This window comes from Leptonychotes weddellii, chromosome 16 (genome assembly GCF_054177405.1).
Source record: "Leptonychotes weddellii isolate Sample4059 chromosome 16, ASM5417740v2, whole genome shotgun sequence".
NCBI classification, from domain to species: Eukaryota; Metazoa; Chordata; class Mammalia; order Carnivora; family Phocidae; genus Leptonychotes; species Leptonychotes weddellii.
The window spans coordinates 29,837,368-29,858,104 of NC_138384.1; the positions used below are offsets into that span (position 1 = coordinate 29,837,368).

Consider the following 20,737-nt stretch of genomic DNA (forward strand, 5'->3'; position numbering starts at 1 on the left):
GGGACTTCACAAAAGATCTAACATTTATTTCATCAGAATCCTAAAAGGAGAGGAGAAAGAGGCAGGCCTCAGAAAGTACTCAAAGAAAGGAAGGCTGAAACTGACCACATGTGGCAAGAGATATAAACTTAGCAATCCAAGAAGCTGAGCAAACACCAAACAGGATAAACCCAAAGGAATTCTATGCCAAGACACATCATAATTAAACTTGAGAAAGCTAAAGGCAAAGAGAAACTCCTGAAAGCAGCCAGAGAAAAACAAAACATTTAGGAGAGGAAAAAAAGGCAATTCAAATGAGAGCAGATTCTCATCAGGAACCAGGGAGGCCCAAAGGAAGTAGCACAGTATTTTTCAGGGGCTGAGAGAAAAGAACTCTTGACCCAGAATCTTATAATCGGTGAAAATATCCTTCAGGAATGAAGGGGAAAGCAAGACATTCTCAGATGAGGGGCAACTAAAATAATTTGTCACCAGCAGATCTAGAGGAAGTTCTCAAAAGAAAAAAATGATCAAAAAATAGGCCCATACAAATATACCCAACTGATTTTTGACAAAGGTACAAAAGCAATTCAGTGGAAGAGGTCTTTTTCAACAAATGGTTGTGGGACAATTAGACATTAAAAAGAAAAGAAAAAGAAAAATACCTGTACATAAAAAATTAACTCAAAATGAACCATGGGGTTAAATGTAAGATGAAAAACTATAAAACTTAACAAAAATAAAAGGAAAAAGGAGAATGTGAAGAAATCAGAATTCTCATATATTGCTGGTGGGAACGTAAAATGTGCAGCCCCTCTGGAAAACAGCCTGGCAGTTCTACTAACGATTAAATATACAGCTACCATACGACCTAGCAATTCCATTCCTAGGCATGAACCCAAGAGAACTGAAAAGTATGTCCACACAAAAACTTACAACATGTACGTTCATAGCAACATTTTTCATAAATAATCAAAAATTAGAAATACAAATGGCCATCAACTGATGAATGGGTAAATAAGATACAGTTCACCCTTGAACACCAGGGGGGTTTGGTACATTGACTGCCATGCAGCTGAAAATCTGCATTTAACTTTGACTCCCCCAAAACGTTACTAATAGCCTACTGTTGACCAGAAGCCTTACCAATAACATAGTCAACGTTAACAATGTAACACATATTTTGTATGTTATATGTATCATAGGCTGTATTGTTACAATGAAGTAAGTTAGAAAAAGGAAAATATTGTTAAGAAAATAAGGAAGAGAAAAAATACATGTATACTACTGTTCTTTAAAAAAAAAAATCCATGGACCCACACAGTTCAAACCCATGTTGTTCAAGAGTCAACTATGCACTATACCTATATAATGGAATATTGTGCACCCATAAGAAGAACTCAGGGACTGATTCATTCTACAGCATGGATGAACCCTGAAAAGATTATGCTTAAGTGAAAGGAGCCAGACAAAAAAGGCCATATTTTTTATTCTGTTTATATGATATGTCCATATAGCAGCATATAGTCCATATGTCCATAGGCAAATCATAGTGACAGAGAACAGATCAGTGTTTGCCAGGCACTGAGTATGAGTTTCCACTTGGGGTGATTAAAAAGTTCTGGAACTAGACAGCGGTGATGGCTGCACAATATTGTGAATGTTCTTAATGTCATGGAATTGTACATTTTTTAAAGGGGTGAATATTCTGCTGTGTGAATTATATTTTGACTTTTAAAAACTCAGGAGAAAATCAGAGGCAAACCCCACAAGTTAAGGGCTCAGTCCAAAAGACTGTCCTCATTGTGACACCAGGCACAAGTTCCTGGTTGTGGTACTACTGACTGACCAGCTAGAAATCAGTGTTCCCAGGACCCCCTCCTTGGGTTCCATAATTTGCTAGACTGGTTCACAGAACTAAGGGCAACACTTACATTTACCATTTTATTATAAAGGATATAATCAATTATAAAGATTAATAACCAGATAAAGAGAGACTTAGGGCGAGGTATGGAGAAGGGGCACAGAGCTTCTGTGTCGTCTCTAGGAGCAAACCCCTCCCAGCACCTCCATGTGTTCAGCAACCTGAAAGCTCTCCTAACCCTGTACCTTAGGGATTTTTATGGAGACTTCAATAGGTAGGCAGGATCAGTTACTGACTCCATTTCCAGCTCCTCTCCCTGCTCCCCTCTGCAGAGGATAGGGACTGCAGCTGAAAGTTCAAGCTTCTAATCATGGCTTGGTCTTTCTAGTGACCAGCCCCCATCCAGGAGGCCACCAAGAGTCATCTCACTAGAACAGAAGGCACTCCTATCACCCAGGAAATTCCAAGGGATTTAGGAGCTCTGGGTCAGGAATCCAGGTCAAAGACTAAATATAAGCAAGAATTGAGGATATATATAAAATATATTTAATATATAGTTACAATGTATTAACATACATTAAATAATACACATAAGCTATATATTAATATATAGTAAACAATATACTTATAAAACATATACATAAAATTACATACTACCACAGAATGAAATAGTTCTCAGTAATAAAGACACATGAATGTGTCAAAATGAATTATACTGAGTGAAATAAATCAGACAAAAAGAGTACATCCTGAGTTACTGCACATATATAAAATTCCAGAAACTGTGGACAAATGTATACGGATACAAAGATGATTGATCAATGGTTGCCTGGATTTTGGGGGGGATGGGGCAGGCAAAAGTGGGAGGAAATAATCACAAAGGGCATCATTATGGGTGATAGGTATGCTATCTTGATTGTGGTGAATTTAAGAAACAAAACAAATGAGCAAAGGGAGGGAAAAAAAAAAAAAAGAGAGAGAGAGAAAGAACCAAACCAAGAAACAGACTCTTAACTGTAGATGTAGAGGGGAGGGGGTGGGGGGATGGACGATATAGGTGAAGGGGATTAAGGAGTGCACTTGTGATGAGCACCAGGTGATGTATGGAAGTGTTGAATCACTAAATTGTACACCTGAAACTAATACTACACTGTACGTTAACTGGAATTTAAATAAAAACTTAAAAAAAAGGATACAGAAGGAAAGTAGGTAGTTGGGGGTCAATGTTGGGAGGGAAAGATCTCACACAGCCTTTTAAAATTCTGTGCAAATGTGCATGCACTGAATAATCTAAAAAGCCAAATTAGCGTTACATTCCCAACCTCCAACACTAAAAAAAGAAGACACAGGCTGGACTAGAAAAAGCAGAAATGTATAATTTAGGGGTAGCACTAAATGATCTGCTCCAGCACAACAGCTTTAAGAACGTGAACACATCAAATTAGCTATGTTAGAGTTTTTAACATTTGAAGCAGAAATGAAGAGAGAAAAAATTTTGAAACAGATTAAGACTCTTGCATCTTGGAGTCAAAGGGACTCCTCAGAAGCCCACTGTAACAAGGAATTGATGGAGATGAATTCTCCCCTAATCTCACCAGCCATTGAACTGCTTCAAAACAGTTTTAAATGCTGGGAATATTAATTTTGTCCTACAAAGGAAGGTAATTGGGCAAGAAAAAGAAACTAAGGAACTAAAAGAGACACTATGACTCTCTTTTTCTCTGCAAAAAAGGGTGTTAATGATGACATGAAATACAGACGAAGACCCATTCAAAGCAACTAATTTTCATTTAGACAACTTTACTTTTTAAGTCTATTTGTGAGCTTTATTTTGTTGGCAAAAAGTATAACTTGTATTATTACATTATAAAAGCTGGAATCATTCTTAATTATCTTCTATTCAAGGTTTATGAAATCAAGCTTTAAAAGGAGAATAAAAAGTATTATTTTCCTTTCTTGTCACTGTTCTGAGAGCCAATAATAATGACAATGAGAGCCACTGATCTAGAAGATCAATGTGTGCCTGACAGGTGATTCCCAAGAGATTCATGTAACTAATTCTTATTATTTTAATCCTACATCACTATTTAAATAAAACAGAATTGTAAATGTTTTTGAAGATAAATAGTATTAAAGAATTCCTCTGGAAATTAGAGGAAAATTACAGGAAAAATAGAAATGATAGCTTTTCCTTTCATTTTCTTTTTGTGCTAGTGTAGAACCCAAGATCATTTACATTTCAAACCAAACTGAGACATGGAAAAAATATACAGAAATACAGCTCTAGAGTTTGGAGGGGGGGGAGGGGGAGGCATTTCAAATCTTTATTCTACTGCAAACTAAGAAAAACACAATCAATTATACAGAAGCCAACTTCATATTTTAGGTATCTTTTCCTTTCTTAAATTATAACACTAAACTAGTGTTCTCCCTAGTCTCTCAATTTACTCAATGTAATGAATTATACTCACTTGTAAAATGCAAAACTCAAAGAAGGTAGGTAAAAAAGGATGGTTACACTATTAAGGTTTTGAGTTTTCAAAAGCACCCTTTGGAAACTTTTTGTGTAGTTTCAAGATATTTCAATTCCAGTTAGTTAACATACAGTGTAATATTGGTTTCAGGTAGAAACTGAGTGATTTGCCACTTCCACACAACAGGCAGTGCTCATCACAAGTGCCCTCCTTAATGCCCACCACCCATCTAGCCCATCCCCCACCCACCTCCCCTCCAGCAACCCTCAGTTTGCTCTTTACAGTTAAGAGTCTGTTTTATGAAACCCACAAACATCTCTGATTTGGTAAGACAAGTTAAATTACATTTATCCATGTGATTTTGGAGAAACAACATTAGCACGGAATTGGTTACCCCTGTAAGAATACTTTAATAATGAAAGAAATTTTATTTTACAAGGGATTCTCCTTAGGCATCCGGCAAGTTAACATTATAAAAGTAGGATAATTCACAGAATTTGCCCGTCTCTATCCACTAGATTCAAAGTAGTACTCCCACCCCACATGTGATGATCAAAAATGTCTTCAGACACCTGGGGTCAAAATCACCCAAGGTTGAAAACTGCTTGGCTTAGAAATGAAATGACCTTCTTATAAACATTTTGTACTAAAGCTTAAAAACAATTTTTTAAAAAACTTAAAAATTCAATAGTTATAGTGTGAAACAATACTGTATTTCAAACAATCAGAAACTTAAATGCGTGATGGGTATTATTAAGGAGAGCACTTGTGATGAGCACTGGGTGTTGTATGGAGATGATGAATCACTCAATTCTACACCTGAAACTAGTAGTACACTGTAAGTTAACTAACTGGAATTGAAAATAAAAACTTGAAAATAAGGGGAAAAAACTATAAAATAAAATTCATCATACCTACCCAGAGAAATTCCCTTTTTTCTTGAATAAATGCTTTCCACATTCCAAAATATCTATTTAAAAATAAAGCTGTAATGATGACGTAAGCTCACACCAGAATTCCTCTCCTAAAATAATAGATTTAAAATTTGACAAATTACATAAAAACAACTACCTGCAGGCACTGGAGAGTGAAGAAGAAAAAGAAAAAAAAAGAAAACCCAACAGGCAGATTATGAAGGAAACTCAAAATTTTTAAAAAGGGCACAATACAAGGATATAATCCAAAATTGCTCAACATACTTAAAAAAAAAAAAAAGAAAGAAAATTGTGACCCATTCTCAAAAGAAAAAACCACAATGGATACCAATCCATAGACTATTTTGATGTTGGAACTGGCAGAGAAGAAGAATTTTAAAGGAACTATTATAACTACGCTTAATGAGGAAAAAGAAAAGATGCTCAAGTGAAGAAGATAGCAATATCTCACCAGAGAAATAAAAACTATTTAAAGAAACAAACGAGGAAGAACAAGATGGATGTCTTAAAAATACTTCTAAAAACTTAAAGACAATATCTGAAAAAATAATTCATTGGATGAATGAATTTTAGCCCTAAAAACACAATGTGGACAAGAGAAGGGGAAGTCAGTAAAATTCAAGATAGAACAGTAGAAATTATGTGGAGAACAGATACATAAAAGTATGAAAAAATTAACAGAGCCTCAAGGACTGCATGCACAATACCAAAAATTCTAACATGTATCCATCTGAAGCCACAGAAAGAGGGAAGGCTGATAGGGACAAAGAAAGCACTTGAAAAAATGATGGTCAGAATATTTCCTACTTTGTTAAAAGATACATATTTACAAATCCAAGAACTTCAGTAAACTCCAAACAGGATAAATATGAAGAAAACTATGCAAGGGACGTCCTGGTTAAACCGTTGTAAGCCAAATATAAGGAGAAATCATCAAAGCTCCAAAAGAAAAACAACATATCGCATTACATACAGAAGGATAATGATTTAAATGACAGCTGATGTTCACCAGAAACTATGGAGGTTAGAAAATGCTAGAAAACCACTGGAAAACAGAACGAAAAGAAAAAATAGCAAACCAAAATTCTATATACACTGAAAATATCCTTCAAATATGAAGGCAAAATAGATACATTTTCAGATACAAGAAAATTAAGAGAAATTTATTTCTAGAAGAACCGTACCTCAGTACACAACAAAAGAAGTTCTTCAGGATGAAGGAAAACGTTAACAGGTGGATACTCGGATCTTTCAATTTCTTTAAAATATACATGATTTCAGCAAAAAATACATTTTCTTGTGAGTTTTTAATGTACATAGATGTAACATACATGACAATAGCATAAAAGATGGCAAAGAGGTAAAGACTTACATGGTGGCAAAGCATCTACATTTTACATAAAGCTGTACAATATTAACCCTAACTACACTAAAATACTAAGAATATATACTGTAATCCTTGAAGAAGGCACTAAAAGCAACAGGACAATGATAGGCAGTTAAAAAGCCAATAGATTAACATAGAATTCTTAAAATTTTTCAAATAATCTGCAAAAAAGGTAGAAAAAGAGTGTAAGAGGAAAGAAAAACAGGGACAAATAAAAAATAGATAATAAAATTATAGTTCTAAACTCAATAATACCAATAATTACACTAAATGTTAATAGATTACACAACAATGAAAAGACAAAGATCATCAGAATAGATGTTTTAAATTAAATGCTCTCAAAAAAAAAAAAAAAAGCATGGGAAATGAATGGGAAAATGAAATGAGGAAAGGGAGAGAAAACATCTCAATCCAACAACACAGTGGGGGTAAAGCAGAAAATTAGGACAAATAGAAAACAATTAGGCAGTAGAAATAAATCCAAATATCAGTAATGATAAATATTAATAGATTAAATCTTCAAAGTACAAAAATTGCCAAACTAGATTAAGAAAAAAAGATATCCCACTACATGCTGTTACAAGGGACATACCTTAAACATAAGTGATTGAAAAAAGAAATACCTGGAAAATACTAACCAAAAGAAAACCTATCCACGGCATACAAAATAGAATTTAAGGCAAAAAGAATTACTAGCAATGAAGATAGTGCCTCTCTTTTCTTCTCCCTCTCATTCTCTCTCTATAAAGACAGACTATATAACAATAAATAGTTCAAATTACCTGGAAGATATAACAATTCCGAACTCTAGGTACTTAAAAATTCTAAACTTGGGGGCGCCTGGGTGGCTCAGTCGGTTAAGCGACTGCCTTCGGCTCAGGTCATGATCCTGGAGTCCCGGGATCGAGTCCCGCATCGGGCTCCCTGCTCAGCGGGGAGCCTACTTCTCCCTCTGACCCTCCCCCCCCATGTGCTCTCTCATTCTCTCGCTCTCAAATAAATAAATAAAATCTTTAAAAAAAAAAAAAAATTCTAAACTTGTATGCAGCAAATAACTATTTCAAAATAAACACTTATAAAATTAAGAAGAAATTAACAAATCCATCGTTAGGAAGTTTTAACATAGCTTGTTCAGTAACTGATAGATCTAGCAATTAAAAACTCAATAATGATACATAAAATTTGAGTAGCATAATAAATTAGCTTGATCTAAGGGACATATAAAATATGCATGCAATGCATCCAGGCTACAGTTGGAGCAAACACATTCTTTTCAAGTCCACACAGAACATCTCTGTAAAATGATCATGTACTAGGCCATAAAGGAGCCCCAACAAATGTCAAAGGATTGGTATCATATTCTTTTACCATAAAGCAACCGAATTAAAAAAATAATAATGACCAAAAAAGTCACCTAAGAATTTAAAATCATATTTTAAAATAGCTCAGGGGTTACATAAAAAAGAAATTATAAAGTAAATTACAAAATGCTTCAAATTTAATAACAAGATAACTAGATAAATTTTGTGGAATGTAGGTAGATGAGTACATAAAATCTATAGCCTTAGATGCTTTATACTAGAAAAACTAAAAATTAATAAACTGTTTAAAGTAGTAAGAAAAACAATAAATCAAAAAAATCCAAAGAAAAAAATAACAAAAAAAAAACAGAAATTACTAAAATAGAAAACAAATGTCTAGAAAGGATTAAGAAAGCCAAAAGATAAGGTTTTTTTTTTTTAATAAATGAAAGAAACCTCTAGAGACACAATTGTTTGAATGAAAACAAGGACACAACTGCAGATACTGCTGAGATTTAACAGAAAATAAGAGATCTTAAGAATGTTGTGCCAAAAACTTTAAAAAAAACAAAGATTAAATGGAAAAATTCATTAAAAAAATAACACTTCCACAACAGACTTTGAATAGCCAAAGCAATCCTAAGAAAGAAGAGCAAGGACATAAGCATTACACTTCCTGATTGCAAACTACAAACATATATCAACACATAGACCAACGGAACAAAAATGAGAGCCCAGAAATAAACCCATGTATATACAGTCAATTAGTATTTGCCAAGGAGCCAAGAATACTCAGTGCAGTAAAGGGTAGTCTCTTCAATAAGTGGTAATGGGGAAACTGGAAAACCACATACGGAAGAATAAAACTGCATCCCTATCTTACACCCCTCACAAAAGTGAACTTGAAATAAATTAAAGACTTAAGTGTAAGACCTGAAACTGTAAAACTCCTAGAAGAAAACATAAGGAAAAGCTCCTTGACATTGATTTTGGCAGTAATTTCCCAGACAGGACAAAAGAAGCACAAGCTACAAAAGCAAAAATAAATAAATGAGACTACACCAAACTAAAAAGCTTCTGCAGAGCACAAAGGAAACAACTGATAAAAAATAAAAAGGCAACCTACAGAATGGGAGAAAATATTTGCAAATAATATAACTACTAAGGGGTTAATATCCAAAATATGTAAGATTTTGTACAACTTAACAGCAAAAAAACTAACATCATGATTTAAAAATGGGCAGAGGAACTGAACAGTTTTCAAAAAAATACATACAAATGGCCAACAGGTGATATGAAAAGGTGTTCAACATCAATAATTATCAGGGAAATGCAAATTAAGAACCTAAAGAACCTGTGGAACACCATTAAGCATATCAATATGCACATCGTAGGAATCCCAAAAAGGAGAGAGATAGAAACAGAGAATATCTGAAGAAATACTGAGTGAAAACCCCAAATTTGATGAGAGCAATGAATATAAATATCCAAGATGCTCAACAAACACCAAGTAAGATGAATTAAAGAGACTCCCACAGCAACACATTAGAATCAAACTTTCAAAAAACAGAATCTTAAAAGCAGCAAGAGAGAATCAACTTGGCATAAAAGGAATCCTCAATAAAGAAATATACAGATTTCTCATCAAAAACTTTGGAGGCCAGTAGACAGTGAGCCAATGTATTCAAAGGGCTAAAAGAAAAATACTGTGAACCAAGAATCCTATATCTGGCAAAACTGTCCTTCAGAAGTGAGGTAGAGCTGTAAAGGAAAAGAGTTTATTTGTATGTTGTTGAAGTTAAGCTGGTACAAATTTAAACCTGAGTGTTAAAAATTTATGATGTTAAATATAGTCTTGTGGTGAACACAAAGAAAATAGCTATAATATACAGAAAAAGAAATGAAAAAGGAACATTTCACTACAAAAATCAACTAAACACAAAAGACAGTAGTAATGCAGAAAATAAGGGTGAAAAAAAACTAGAAGGCATATAGAAAACAAATGGCAAGATGATGCAAATAAGTTCCTCCTTATCAGTAATTACTTTAAGTATAAATTGATTAAACTCTCCAATCAAAAGACAAATTTGAATGGATAAAAACACATGATCCGGGGTGCCTGGGTGGCTCAGTTGGTTAAGCAACTGCCTTCGGCTCAGGTCATGATTCTGGAGTCCCAGGATCGAGTCCCGCATCAGGCTCCCTGCTCAGCAGGGGGGTGGTCTGCTTCTCCCTCTGACCCTTCCCCTCTCATGCTCTCTGTCTCCCATTCTCTCTCTCAGATAAATAAATAAAATCTTAAAAAAAAAAAAAAAAAAACACATGATCCACTATATGTTGTCTATAACAGACTCACTTTAGAGCCAAAGACACAGAGATTAAAAATGAAAGGACAGATACAGATATCCAAAGCAAATAGTAAGCAAAAGAGAGCAGTGATGGCTATACTGATATCAGACAAAATAGACTTTAAGTCAAAAAAGATTACAAGAGACAAAGAAGAACATTTACGTGTTAATGAAAGGTTCAATGCAGCAAGAAGATACAACAGTTATAAACATTTACATACCTAATAAGTAATCAGCAAAATCTATGAAGTAAAAACTGAGAGAATTGAAGGGAAAAATAGTTCTACAATAATAGTTGGAGACCCCAATCCCCCACTCTCAATAATGGATAGAACCAGACAGAAATAAGCTAATGGAGGACCTAAACAACACAACAAACCAACTAGATATAACAGACATACACAAAACACTCTACCCAACACCAGTATACACATTCTTCTCAAGTTCACCTGGAACATTTTTCAGGATACACCATACGTTAGGCCACAAATTCTCAATAGATTTAAAAAGACAGATGTCATATGAAGTATCTTCTCAAGAGGAAGAAATTATCAACAACAGAAGTAAAATCGGAAAACCCAGAAATCTGTGGGAATTAAACAACACTTTTAAACAACCAATGAATCAAAGAAATCTCAAGGAAATTAGAAAATTCTTAGAAATAAATGAAAACAAAAACACAACATCCTAGAACTTAGGGGATGCAGTGAAAGCGGTATTAAGAGGGAAATTTATGGCTATAAATGCTTACACTGAAAAACAAGAGAGATCGCAAATCAACAACCTAACTTTACAACTAGCTTTACGAAGCTAGTTTACAAGAACTTTACAAAATAGCAGAAGGAAATAAAGATTAGATCAGAGATTAACAAAATACAAAATAAACAATAGAGAAAAATCAATGAGCTCAAAAGTTGGATTTTTTAAATCATCAACAAAATTGAGAAAACTTTAGCTAGATGGAAAAAGAGAGAAAACTCAAATTACTAAAATCAGAAATGAAAGTAGTAACATTACTACTGATTCCACCAAAATAAAAAAGATTATAAGAGAGTACTATGAACAAAAAGGAAACCCAAAGAACGGGAGAAAATACTTTAAAATTACGTATCTGGTAATGGATTAATATACAGAACATATAGAGAATGCCTAAAACAACAGCAAAAAAATAAAAAAGTTAAAAAATGGGCAAAGGACTTGAACAGACATTATCAGCACAGAAGATATACAAATGGCCAATAAATACAGAAAAGATGCTCAGCATAACTAATCATTAGGAAAATGCAAATAAAAATTACAATGAGATATCACCCTCACACCAATTAAAATGGCCATTATCAGGAAAACAAAATAAATGTTGGCAAAGATGGGGAGAAACTGAAAAACTTGTGCATTGTTGGTGGGAATGCAAAATGGTTCAGGCACTGTGGAAAACCTTGTGGTAGTTCCTCAAAAAATTAAAAATCTATTTACCATATAATCTAGCAATTCCACTTCTGGGTATATCCCCAAAAGAATTGAAGACAGGATCTCAAAGAGATATTTTTACACCCATGTTCAGAACAGCACTATTCTCAATAACTACAACACGGAAGAAACTCAAGTGTCCATCAAGAGATAAACAGATAAACAAATGTGGCATATACATATATAATGGACTATTATGTAGCATGAAAATGAAGGAAATTCTGACTCACGTAACAACAGGGATGAACCTTGAGGACAGTACACAAAATGAAAAAAGCCAGTCATAAAAAGGCAAATACTGTATGATCCCACTTATATGAGGTACTCAGAACAGTCAAAATCATAGAGACAAAAAGTAGATTAAGTAGCTGCCAGAGGCTGAGGATGGGGGCTGGGCAGTTATTACTGAATGGGTGTAGGGTTTCAGTTTTACAAGATGAAAACTATTGCAGAGATGAATGGTAGCAAGATGAATGTGCTTAATGCCACTGAACTGTACACTTAAAAATGTTCAAGATGGTAAATGTTATGTGCACTTTACCACTATTAAAAAAAAAGATTTTAGGGGCACCTGGGTGGCTCAGTCGTTAAGCGTCTGCCTTCGGCTCAGGTCATGATCCCAGAGTCCTGGGATCGAGCCCCACATCGGGCTTCCTGCTCTGCCGGAAGCCTGCTTCTCCCTCTCCCACTCCCCCCCTGCTTGTGTCCCTCTCTCGCTGTGTCTCTCTCTGTCAAATAAATAAACAAAATCTTTAAAAAATAAATAAATAAATAAATAAAATAAATAAATAAATAAAAAATTTTAATTTAAAGACAAACTATTTTTATAATTTGTTTTTAAGATTTTTTAAACACATGCAGATTAGCAAACTGGACCAAGCAATGTATGAATATGATGAAGTTAGATTTACATCAGAAATGTAAGGCTGATTTAATATTAGGAAGTTAGATTAAAAGAAAAGAAATACAAGATTATGTCAACAGACAAAAAAGTTTGATAAACTTCAACATCCATTCATGATAAAACTCTTAGAAAACAGGGAACAGTAGGTAACCTCTCAAACCTGATAAATGATGGCTGCAACAATAAAATCCTAGGGCAAAGATCACACTTTATAGTTGAAACGCTGAAAGCACTCCCTTTGAGAGCAGGAACAAGACCAAGATGGCTGATATGACCACTTCTATTCAGTATGTACTAAAAGGTTCTTAGAGCTAGGACAGTAAGATAAGAAACCATGTTTTAAAAATAAAAGACACAAGGATTGGAAGGAGGAGTTAAACTATTAGTATTTGCAGATGATAATGACTGGTTATTGAAAAAGTAATGTATGGGTAAACTGAGAATTTAATGAGATTTTAATAAGACTGTTTGCAACAAAACTCAGCAGACACAAGTCAACTGAGATAACACGCTCGCTAGGATGGGTAGAACCAAAAACTCAGATAATAATAAATGTTGGCAAGGGTGTGACGAAGTCAGAACTCTTACACGGTGCTGGTAAGAATGTAAAGTCGTGCAGCTGCTTTGGAAAACAGTCTGACAGTTCCACAAATGATTAAACACAGAGTTACCAAATGACCCAGCAATTCCACTCCCAGATATACGCCCAGAAAAATGAAAGCAAACATCCACACAAAACTTGTATATGAATGCTGCAGCAGCGCTGCATATAGCGAAAGATGGAAGGAATTCAAGTGTCCAGCAACAAACGGATACACAAAATGTGTTACATCCATACGATGGGATATGACGCAGGCATAAAAAGGAATAAAGTATTGACACGTGCTACAACACAGATGAACCTTGAAAACATTAGGCGAAGTGAAGGAAGCCAGTCACAAAAGACCACATGCTACATGATTCTGTTTCTATGAAATGTCCAGAATAGATAAACATACAGAGACAGAAAGTGGATTAGTGGTCGGTTAGGACTCAGGAGAAGGAAGGGATAGTGGAGGGACAGGTAAAAGGTACAGGGTTTCTTTGTGAGGTGACGGAAATGTTCTACAACTGATTATAGTGATGACCCCATGTATCTGTAAATATACTAAAATACACTGAACGGTACAACTTAAATGAAGGAATTATATGGTATATGAATTAGATTTCAATACAACTTGTTTTTTTAAAGTTGACTGTATTTCTATATACCACAAAAAATTATTAGAAAATACGTTTTACTTTATAACGTATCAGAATGCATGCAAGAAGTGGAGAAACTTAGACAATTGTACCAAAAAGAGATTAAGTAAATGAAAGGTAATGCGATGTTCATGTATTAGAAATTTCAGTAGGATAAAAATGTCAGTTCTCCTCAAGTGACTCAACAGTTCCAATCAAAATCCCAATGGAACTCTCCTATAACATTTGAGAAGCCGGTTGTTAAATTGACAATGAAGACGCGTGGGCCAACAACAGCCAAGACACTCACTATGAAAAAAGAACAAGAGGAGAAATGTACTCTTACAGCTAGAAGGCTTCTTGTCAAGCTAGGATAATGAAGGCCTAAAGGTCTTAGTGTAGGGAAAGAGTAGAGCCCAGAAAGAGATCCATGTATAGTACGCTGACACTGGATTTATACGCAGCAAGCATGGTAGATCAAATTGGGTATGTGTACTTCACATCCTACACAAAATTAAATCCAGGTGGATTATAGACTTAAATGTATCTATTAACCTTTTAGAAGACAATGTGGAATAGCAGGAAAATTCAGAAGAGCAATGAAGCAAGACTAGTGCTCATACAAAAACATATTATAAAGAATCATTAAAAACAATGGGGTACTGAATGAAGCATGAGCAGACAGAATAAAAAGTCCAGAAATACATCATAGTATATGTGGGGATTGAGTATGGTAAAAGTGGCATCTCAAAGGAGTAGGAAAAGATGAAATTTTTTTAAATTTTATTTATTTGAGAAAGAGAGAAGTAGAGAGAAAGCACGAGCAGAGAGAGGGAGAAGCAGACTCCCCACCAAGCAGGGAGCCCAATGTGGGGCTCGATCCCAGGAGTCTGGGATCATGACCTGAGCCGAAGGCAGTCGCTTAACCGACTGAGCCACCCAGGTGCCCCAAAAATGAACTTTTTAATCAAAGACGTTGGGACAACTGGGTAACTATCTGGGCGAGGGGGGACTAAATTGGCCCATATACACCACATGTACAATAAAATGTCCATTTTATTAATCTAGGTGGTAGGTATAGGAATGTTCAGTTTAAAATTCAAGAAAAGCCAAGTATGTCAGACTTTTACAAAGCAAAATCAAAATAAAGCTGTTATTTGAATCCCATACCCCCAATTAAATTAATGTCCTCTTGCTGTAAAACTAAAAGCTAAAGTAGAAAGCATTTCCCAACTCAGCGAAACAAGCATTTATTACTTGCCAAGCCAACAGGGAACAGGAAGGGCAAACAGCGCAGGCTAGTAGGAATCCTAAGGATCATCTAGCATTAGCCCCTTCATTTTTACAAAAAAGATACTGAGGACCTGAAATGACCTGTGGGGAACGCAAAAGTGTTCTGTGTCAAATTTAGGAAGAAGGGAAAAACACTGGAAGCAGAAAAATCGTTTTGTTCGGTTATGATCCCTGCTATAGGAAAATTCAGCTTTTATAGAATTAGAGAAAAAATATATCTCCATGGAAACAATATTCCCAAGTATCCATCTGAGGCTGAGAAGTATGCTTTTCTATGCAAGTCTTCACATCCGAAGTGTACACACAGGATGTGGGGTGAGGAGGTACTAAAAAGAGCAGAGCTTTATAATCAGACAGGTCTGGATCTGAATTCTGGCTCTACCACTTACTGAATCCTAGCCAATCTTAGTCCTAGCTAAGCCCCAGTTTTTTATCAGCAAAATGGGAATAATTAAGACCTTATAAATTTGTCAGGAATGTAAAGAAGTACAAGTCATCTAATTCATGGATTCATACATTGGTGGCTACTGAATGTAGGCTTTCTGACATTTACTCATAGTTGCATAATGCTCAATAAAAAGCACCACCTCTGAATGCCTGTCAGTTCATGATTAACATGCTATCAGCTGACTAGCCTGTAAATGGAATTCTACTAAAGGCAGGGGGAAGATGCTGTTGATTTCTCCATCAATAGGAATTTATTAATTAGTTGACAGCAGCTGTTAGGTGCCACATGTTTGAGGTAAAATAAAAGGTTGCTTGATGGTTTGGGTTTTTGTTTTTTGTTTGTTTTTTTAAGATTTACTTACTTATTTGAGAGTGAGAGAGAGAGAGCACAAGCAGGAGGGCACAGGGGGAGAGAGAGAGAATCTCCAGCATCTCAAAACTGGGAGAAATCTCACAGGGCATCCAGCAAGAATCCTCTCCACAGTAGATCAGATCACATTACATGGCCAACTTCTGCTTAAAGGCTTCTAGTTTAAAACCAGCTTCTCACTTGTATTATCTGACCCTTCTAATGATCAGAAAGGGCTTTTCCTCCCACTTAGAATAACCAGGTGATGAAAAGTTAATGATAACGTATAAATGCCAAGCCACACTCACCGACTTTTGGAATAAAAATCTGTAAGTGTTGTCTTCATTTGGGGGTAAGAAAGGATATTCTATTTTTTTTTTTTTTTAATATTTTATTCATTTGACAGAGAGACAGCGAGAGCAGGAACACAAGCGGGGAGGGTCAGAGGGAGAAGCAGGCTTCCCGCCGAGCAGGGAGCCCGACGCGGGACCCGATCCCGGGACTCCGGGACCATGACCTGAGCCGAAGGCAGACGCCCAACGACTGAGCCACCCAGGCGCCCAAGGATATTCTATTTAATAACAATTCCATAACATAAAAAGTCAAGTTCCAAAAGTGCATCTTGAAGTTTATATTTACATCCTCAAAACAAAATACAGCCTAGAAACTCTGCCTTATATTTATATAAAATATATAATATACAAAACACAAAGAAAACATACCTGGGATGATATCATTGATGTGCAAGAGAATTGTACTTTCAACACTTGCAAAACTACAAAGCTGCACTCCGTCAAATCTGCCATCCCAATTCCCAATAGGATTATCCTAGAAATTAAGTAATAGAATAAAGTTGTAAACCCTTCTCAATAAAACATGAGTATGAAAATCTCTATTTTCCAGAAAATGATCTTCCAAAAGATTTTACACGGGCCAATTTTAACTATTTTTCCTAAAAGAGAAAAGAATGTATCAGAAATAATGGCCACAGTAATAGTTTTTGGTTTGTTTGTGTTTACTTGGTTTTTGCTTTTGTTTTGGTAAAAATGAGATCCAAGAATAATCAAGTTATAGTAAGCTCATAGATGAGCAAGAAATTGAAAGTATTGGTCATGCTTTACTGGACAACAGATGCTAGTCTACACGGTAATACCCATTTGCACAGGAAGACTTATTGGTAACACATTGTTTCACCCAGAAATCTGCCCCCAATTAAGCCTAGCTTGTTCTAATCACTCCTACACTCCCTGAGCTTAACTTAAGTATTCCATTTGAACCCCTCTATGCCATTCTATACATAGCAAATCTATTTTTTATTGTTCTTTTGACATTGTAGGGATATGCAAGAATTCCCTCTGAAATAGATTTTTACATTCAATTCTTTTATATTCCAATGTAACACCAAGTAGTACAGTGCTGTTCCCCGAGCTAGATTAAAAGATGGGCCAGTCAGACAACTGCCCTGAACACCAATGTGTACAACATGCTGTCATCAGAAACAGAAGCAGATGAAGAATACTGCATTTGCCAGAACTTTCTTTTCTTTTTTTTTTTTTTTTTTTTTTTTTATTTGAGAGAGAGAGAATGAGAGACAGAGAGCACGAGAGGGAAGAGGGTCAGAGGGAGAAGCAGACTCCCTGCCGAGCAGGGAGCCCGATGCGGGACTCGATCCCGGGACTCCAGGATCATGACCTGAGCCGAAGGCAGTCGCTTAACCAACTGAGCCACCCAGGCGCCCTGGAACTTTCTTTTCAAAGAGCACACTAGAGGGGTTTGGAATATACACTTGCACAGGCCAACTGAAGGACAGACAGAGGCGGGGGAGAAGCTGGTGGGGCAAAGCTCTAGGCAGCCTGCCCCGAGTAAACAAGATGATCCTCAGGACTGCCATCTAAGAAGGGGGAAGGCCTACAGGGCTTTTACCAAGTAGGAGGCCCAGATGCCGAAGCAAGAGACACTAACCCTAATGGCCAATGGCCTTCTTTTCTCCAACCCTCCCTCCACCCAGCTCACAATCTCTCCTCTAAGTAAATATTAAAGGTGTGCTTTATCATTAGCTATCCTGAGGGACCCACACAGAATAGTGTGATCCTAAGTCTCTAACTTTTCACATGGCAAATGTTCAGTAAATGTTTGTCTAAACAACATAGTAATGTTTGTCGAACTAAAGGGTATCAAATAGAATTTCCTAGAATTTCCAAGCACAAGATAAACTGATGCTAGAGCATTCATACCCTCCCAAAAAGTATGCCTGAGTAGATAAAAATAATCACTAAACCCATGATGAGACAAGAGTCTATTAGTCATGGTCTCTCCTAACTCATTCTAGTGTTTAATAATTCTGTATGAGTTACTTCTTTCTACCTAACAAACTCTTGTCCATAGTGCCAATCTGTAATAAAAATGTTCTCAGGCTCTTTCTTCTCCCTCTCTTAATGCCCACAGGTAACATTCAACTTGTCATATTATAACGTTTCCGTTATGAACAAGTATGATTGCAAGGTAACATTAAAAATGACCAAAACAATGAGCAAAGGACAAATACTGTAGGATTCCACTTACATGAGGTACCTAGAAAAGGTAAATTCACAGAGACAGAAAGTGGAATGCTGGCTACCAGCAGAATACTAGCTGAGAGGAGTCATGGGAGTTAGCATTTAATGTGGACATTGTTCCAGTCTGGGATGATGAAAAGCTCTGGAGATAGGGGTGATGGTTGCACAACAGTGTGAATGAAATTAAATGCCATGCAACTATAAGCTTAAAAATGGTTAAAATGGTAAATGTTATGTTACATATATTTCACCACAATGAAAAGAAATAAGGAGATACTCTAATCATCTTCTCCTCTAAAGCAATGTGCTCTTCCTCTATGCACGTATTTCCCATAAATGATGTTTACACTACTCATTAAAATAAGATCAGCCAATAAGATTTTGCAAAATACCATAAAAAGAGAATCACAGATTAGGGGGGAAAAAAACAACCTTTGCAAGATAAAGAAAAATAAGACCTCAGATAACACACTTGGGTGGGGTTTTTTTTGTTTTTTTTTTTTTTCCTGTTTATTGGTCAGCTATCATAGAGGAAATTTAAGGACTGAAACATTATTCCAGTTTATTCAAATTGGAAAAAAGAGTAAGTGCAACTCTATATCTAGACTCCTGTCCCATACCAATGTTCCTTTACCAAAGATAAATTAGAAGATGTTTTTAAGTTACTCCAAATTAGTCCATTTTAAATATTCGGGGTGCTTAATTTGTACCTAAAATTGGTCATAAAACAGATATACCCATAAAGATAATATACTCCAAAAGTTTCTTACCATGTCCACACCAACAAAATATCCTAAGCTTTCTTTTCCTGGCAAGACATCACAGAATATAACTGTGCCAGACTCTATAGTTTCTCCAAGCTTCAAAGAAACTCTGGAGTTTATTTCCAGAGGGGGAAGTTCCATCTGCATTGTGTCCCCTGGACCTGCAAAATCACTTTCCAATCCATTGTCATCATCTTCTAGGATTTCTAGCTTGTCCAACGCAACAAATACTCCACAGTCTTCATCACACTGAAAAAGCTGTTTCCCTTGATATATCCCGTCAGTGAAACCTTGGCCACGACCTTCTTCCTAGTTTTCAAATGAGAGGGGAAAAAAATGATTGATAGATAAAGAGATGGAGAAAGATGATCCAGAAGAAAAAAGATCCACTCTGGGGATTTCAGGGAAATCACTGGGAAAATTCTAAATGACACATACAAAAAATATTATTATTAGCAGCCGCTACTGAATTTCAAGTGTCTAAAAAAGAATAAAGAAGCTGTATGTGATGCTGAAATACAATTAATTAATTAATTAATTAAAAATCATAATTCCACTGTGAGAGAGCCTGGCCAGATCCTACACTGTGATTTGAACAATAATTTTGCCGTAAAAAGAAAAATTCACTTTAAAATAACGATAACATTAGCTCCATTTACTGAGTACTTACTATGGGCCAGCCACCCCGCTAACTCTTGAATCAGCCTATCACAAAAACACTTCAAGGTATGTACTGGTTTCACTATTTTACAGATGAGGAAGCAGATTTAGGGAAGTGGCTTGGTTAAGTAAGCCGGCAACCCAGCTAGTAAATAGCATAACTGGGATTCAAATCTCCAACTGTTTTACAATCACTGCTTTAAAAACTTTAATTACTAAATAAGGCATGAAATCCTATATGCAAGAATGTAAAAATGTAACTGACATTTAAGTTCTTGAGAATTAATATTAATTTTGGAAATGTATCACAGAGTTCTTGGTTCTCTCTTTAGTAGAAACAAATTCCAAGACAATTTTCACATACATTATGAGGGACGACCAAAAGCACGTTTAAATCGCTGCACCTTACTTTTCTAAAATCTTAGAGCTACATTACATTACTTAATAGCACACACTAAGAAAAACTGAGAAACCTACAGATGCTAATGTCACAAGATAATTAACAATTTGTGAAGTGAGTAATTCAGTTATAACTGGTAAAGTTCCCCATTTTTAAAATAGACAATGTTAAAATTTCTAAGATTTGAAAGCCTTGAATAATTACACGATCTATGTGTATTTCCTACCACAGTACGTTGTTTATTAAAAAGTTTTCAATGTATCATCTTTGCATCATCTCAATTTATCATTAGAAAGTAAATCCTAAGAATTATGAATATTAAAAATTACAGAAGATTTCTGGAAAAACTTTTTTGTTATATTTAAAGGGGGGAAAAAATACATGTGGGC

General features: G+C 35.5%; 1 protein-coding gene across 13 annotated transcripts in view; it reads right to left on the reverse strand.

Annotated features, from left to right (window-relative positions):
• Positions 1 to 20,737, reverse strand: part of CYLD (CYLD lysine 63 deubiquitinase) — a 65,889-nt gene that overhangs the window by 37,298 nt on the left and 7,854 nt on the right. For 12 of the 13 annotated variants that reach the window (XM_031037893.2, XM_081806591.1, XM_031037895.2 and 9 more), the window contains 2 exons: positions 19,295 to 19,597; positions 16,692 to 16,797 (listed from right to left, as the gene is read on the reverse strand). In XM_031037893.2, coding sequence (XP_030893753.1) covers positions 16,692 to 16,797; positions 19,295 to 19,597 — 409 coding nt within the window. Of the gene's footprint in view, positions 1 to 16,691; positions 16,798 to 19,294; positions 19,598 to 20,737 lie in introns of those variants that run through there. The other variant, XM_081806595.1, reaches the window with a different exon arrangement.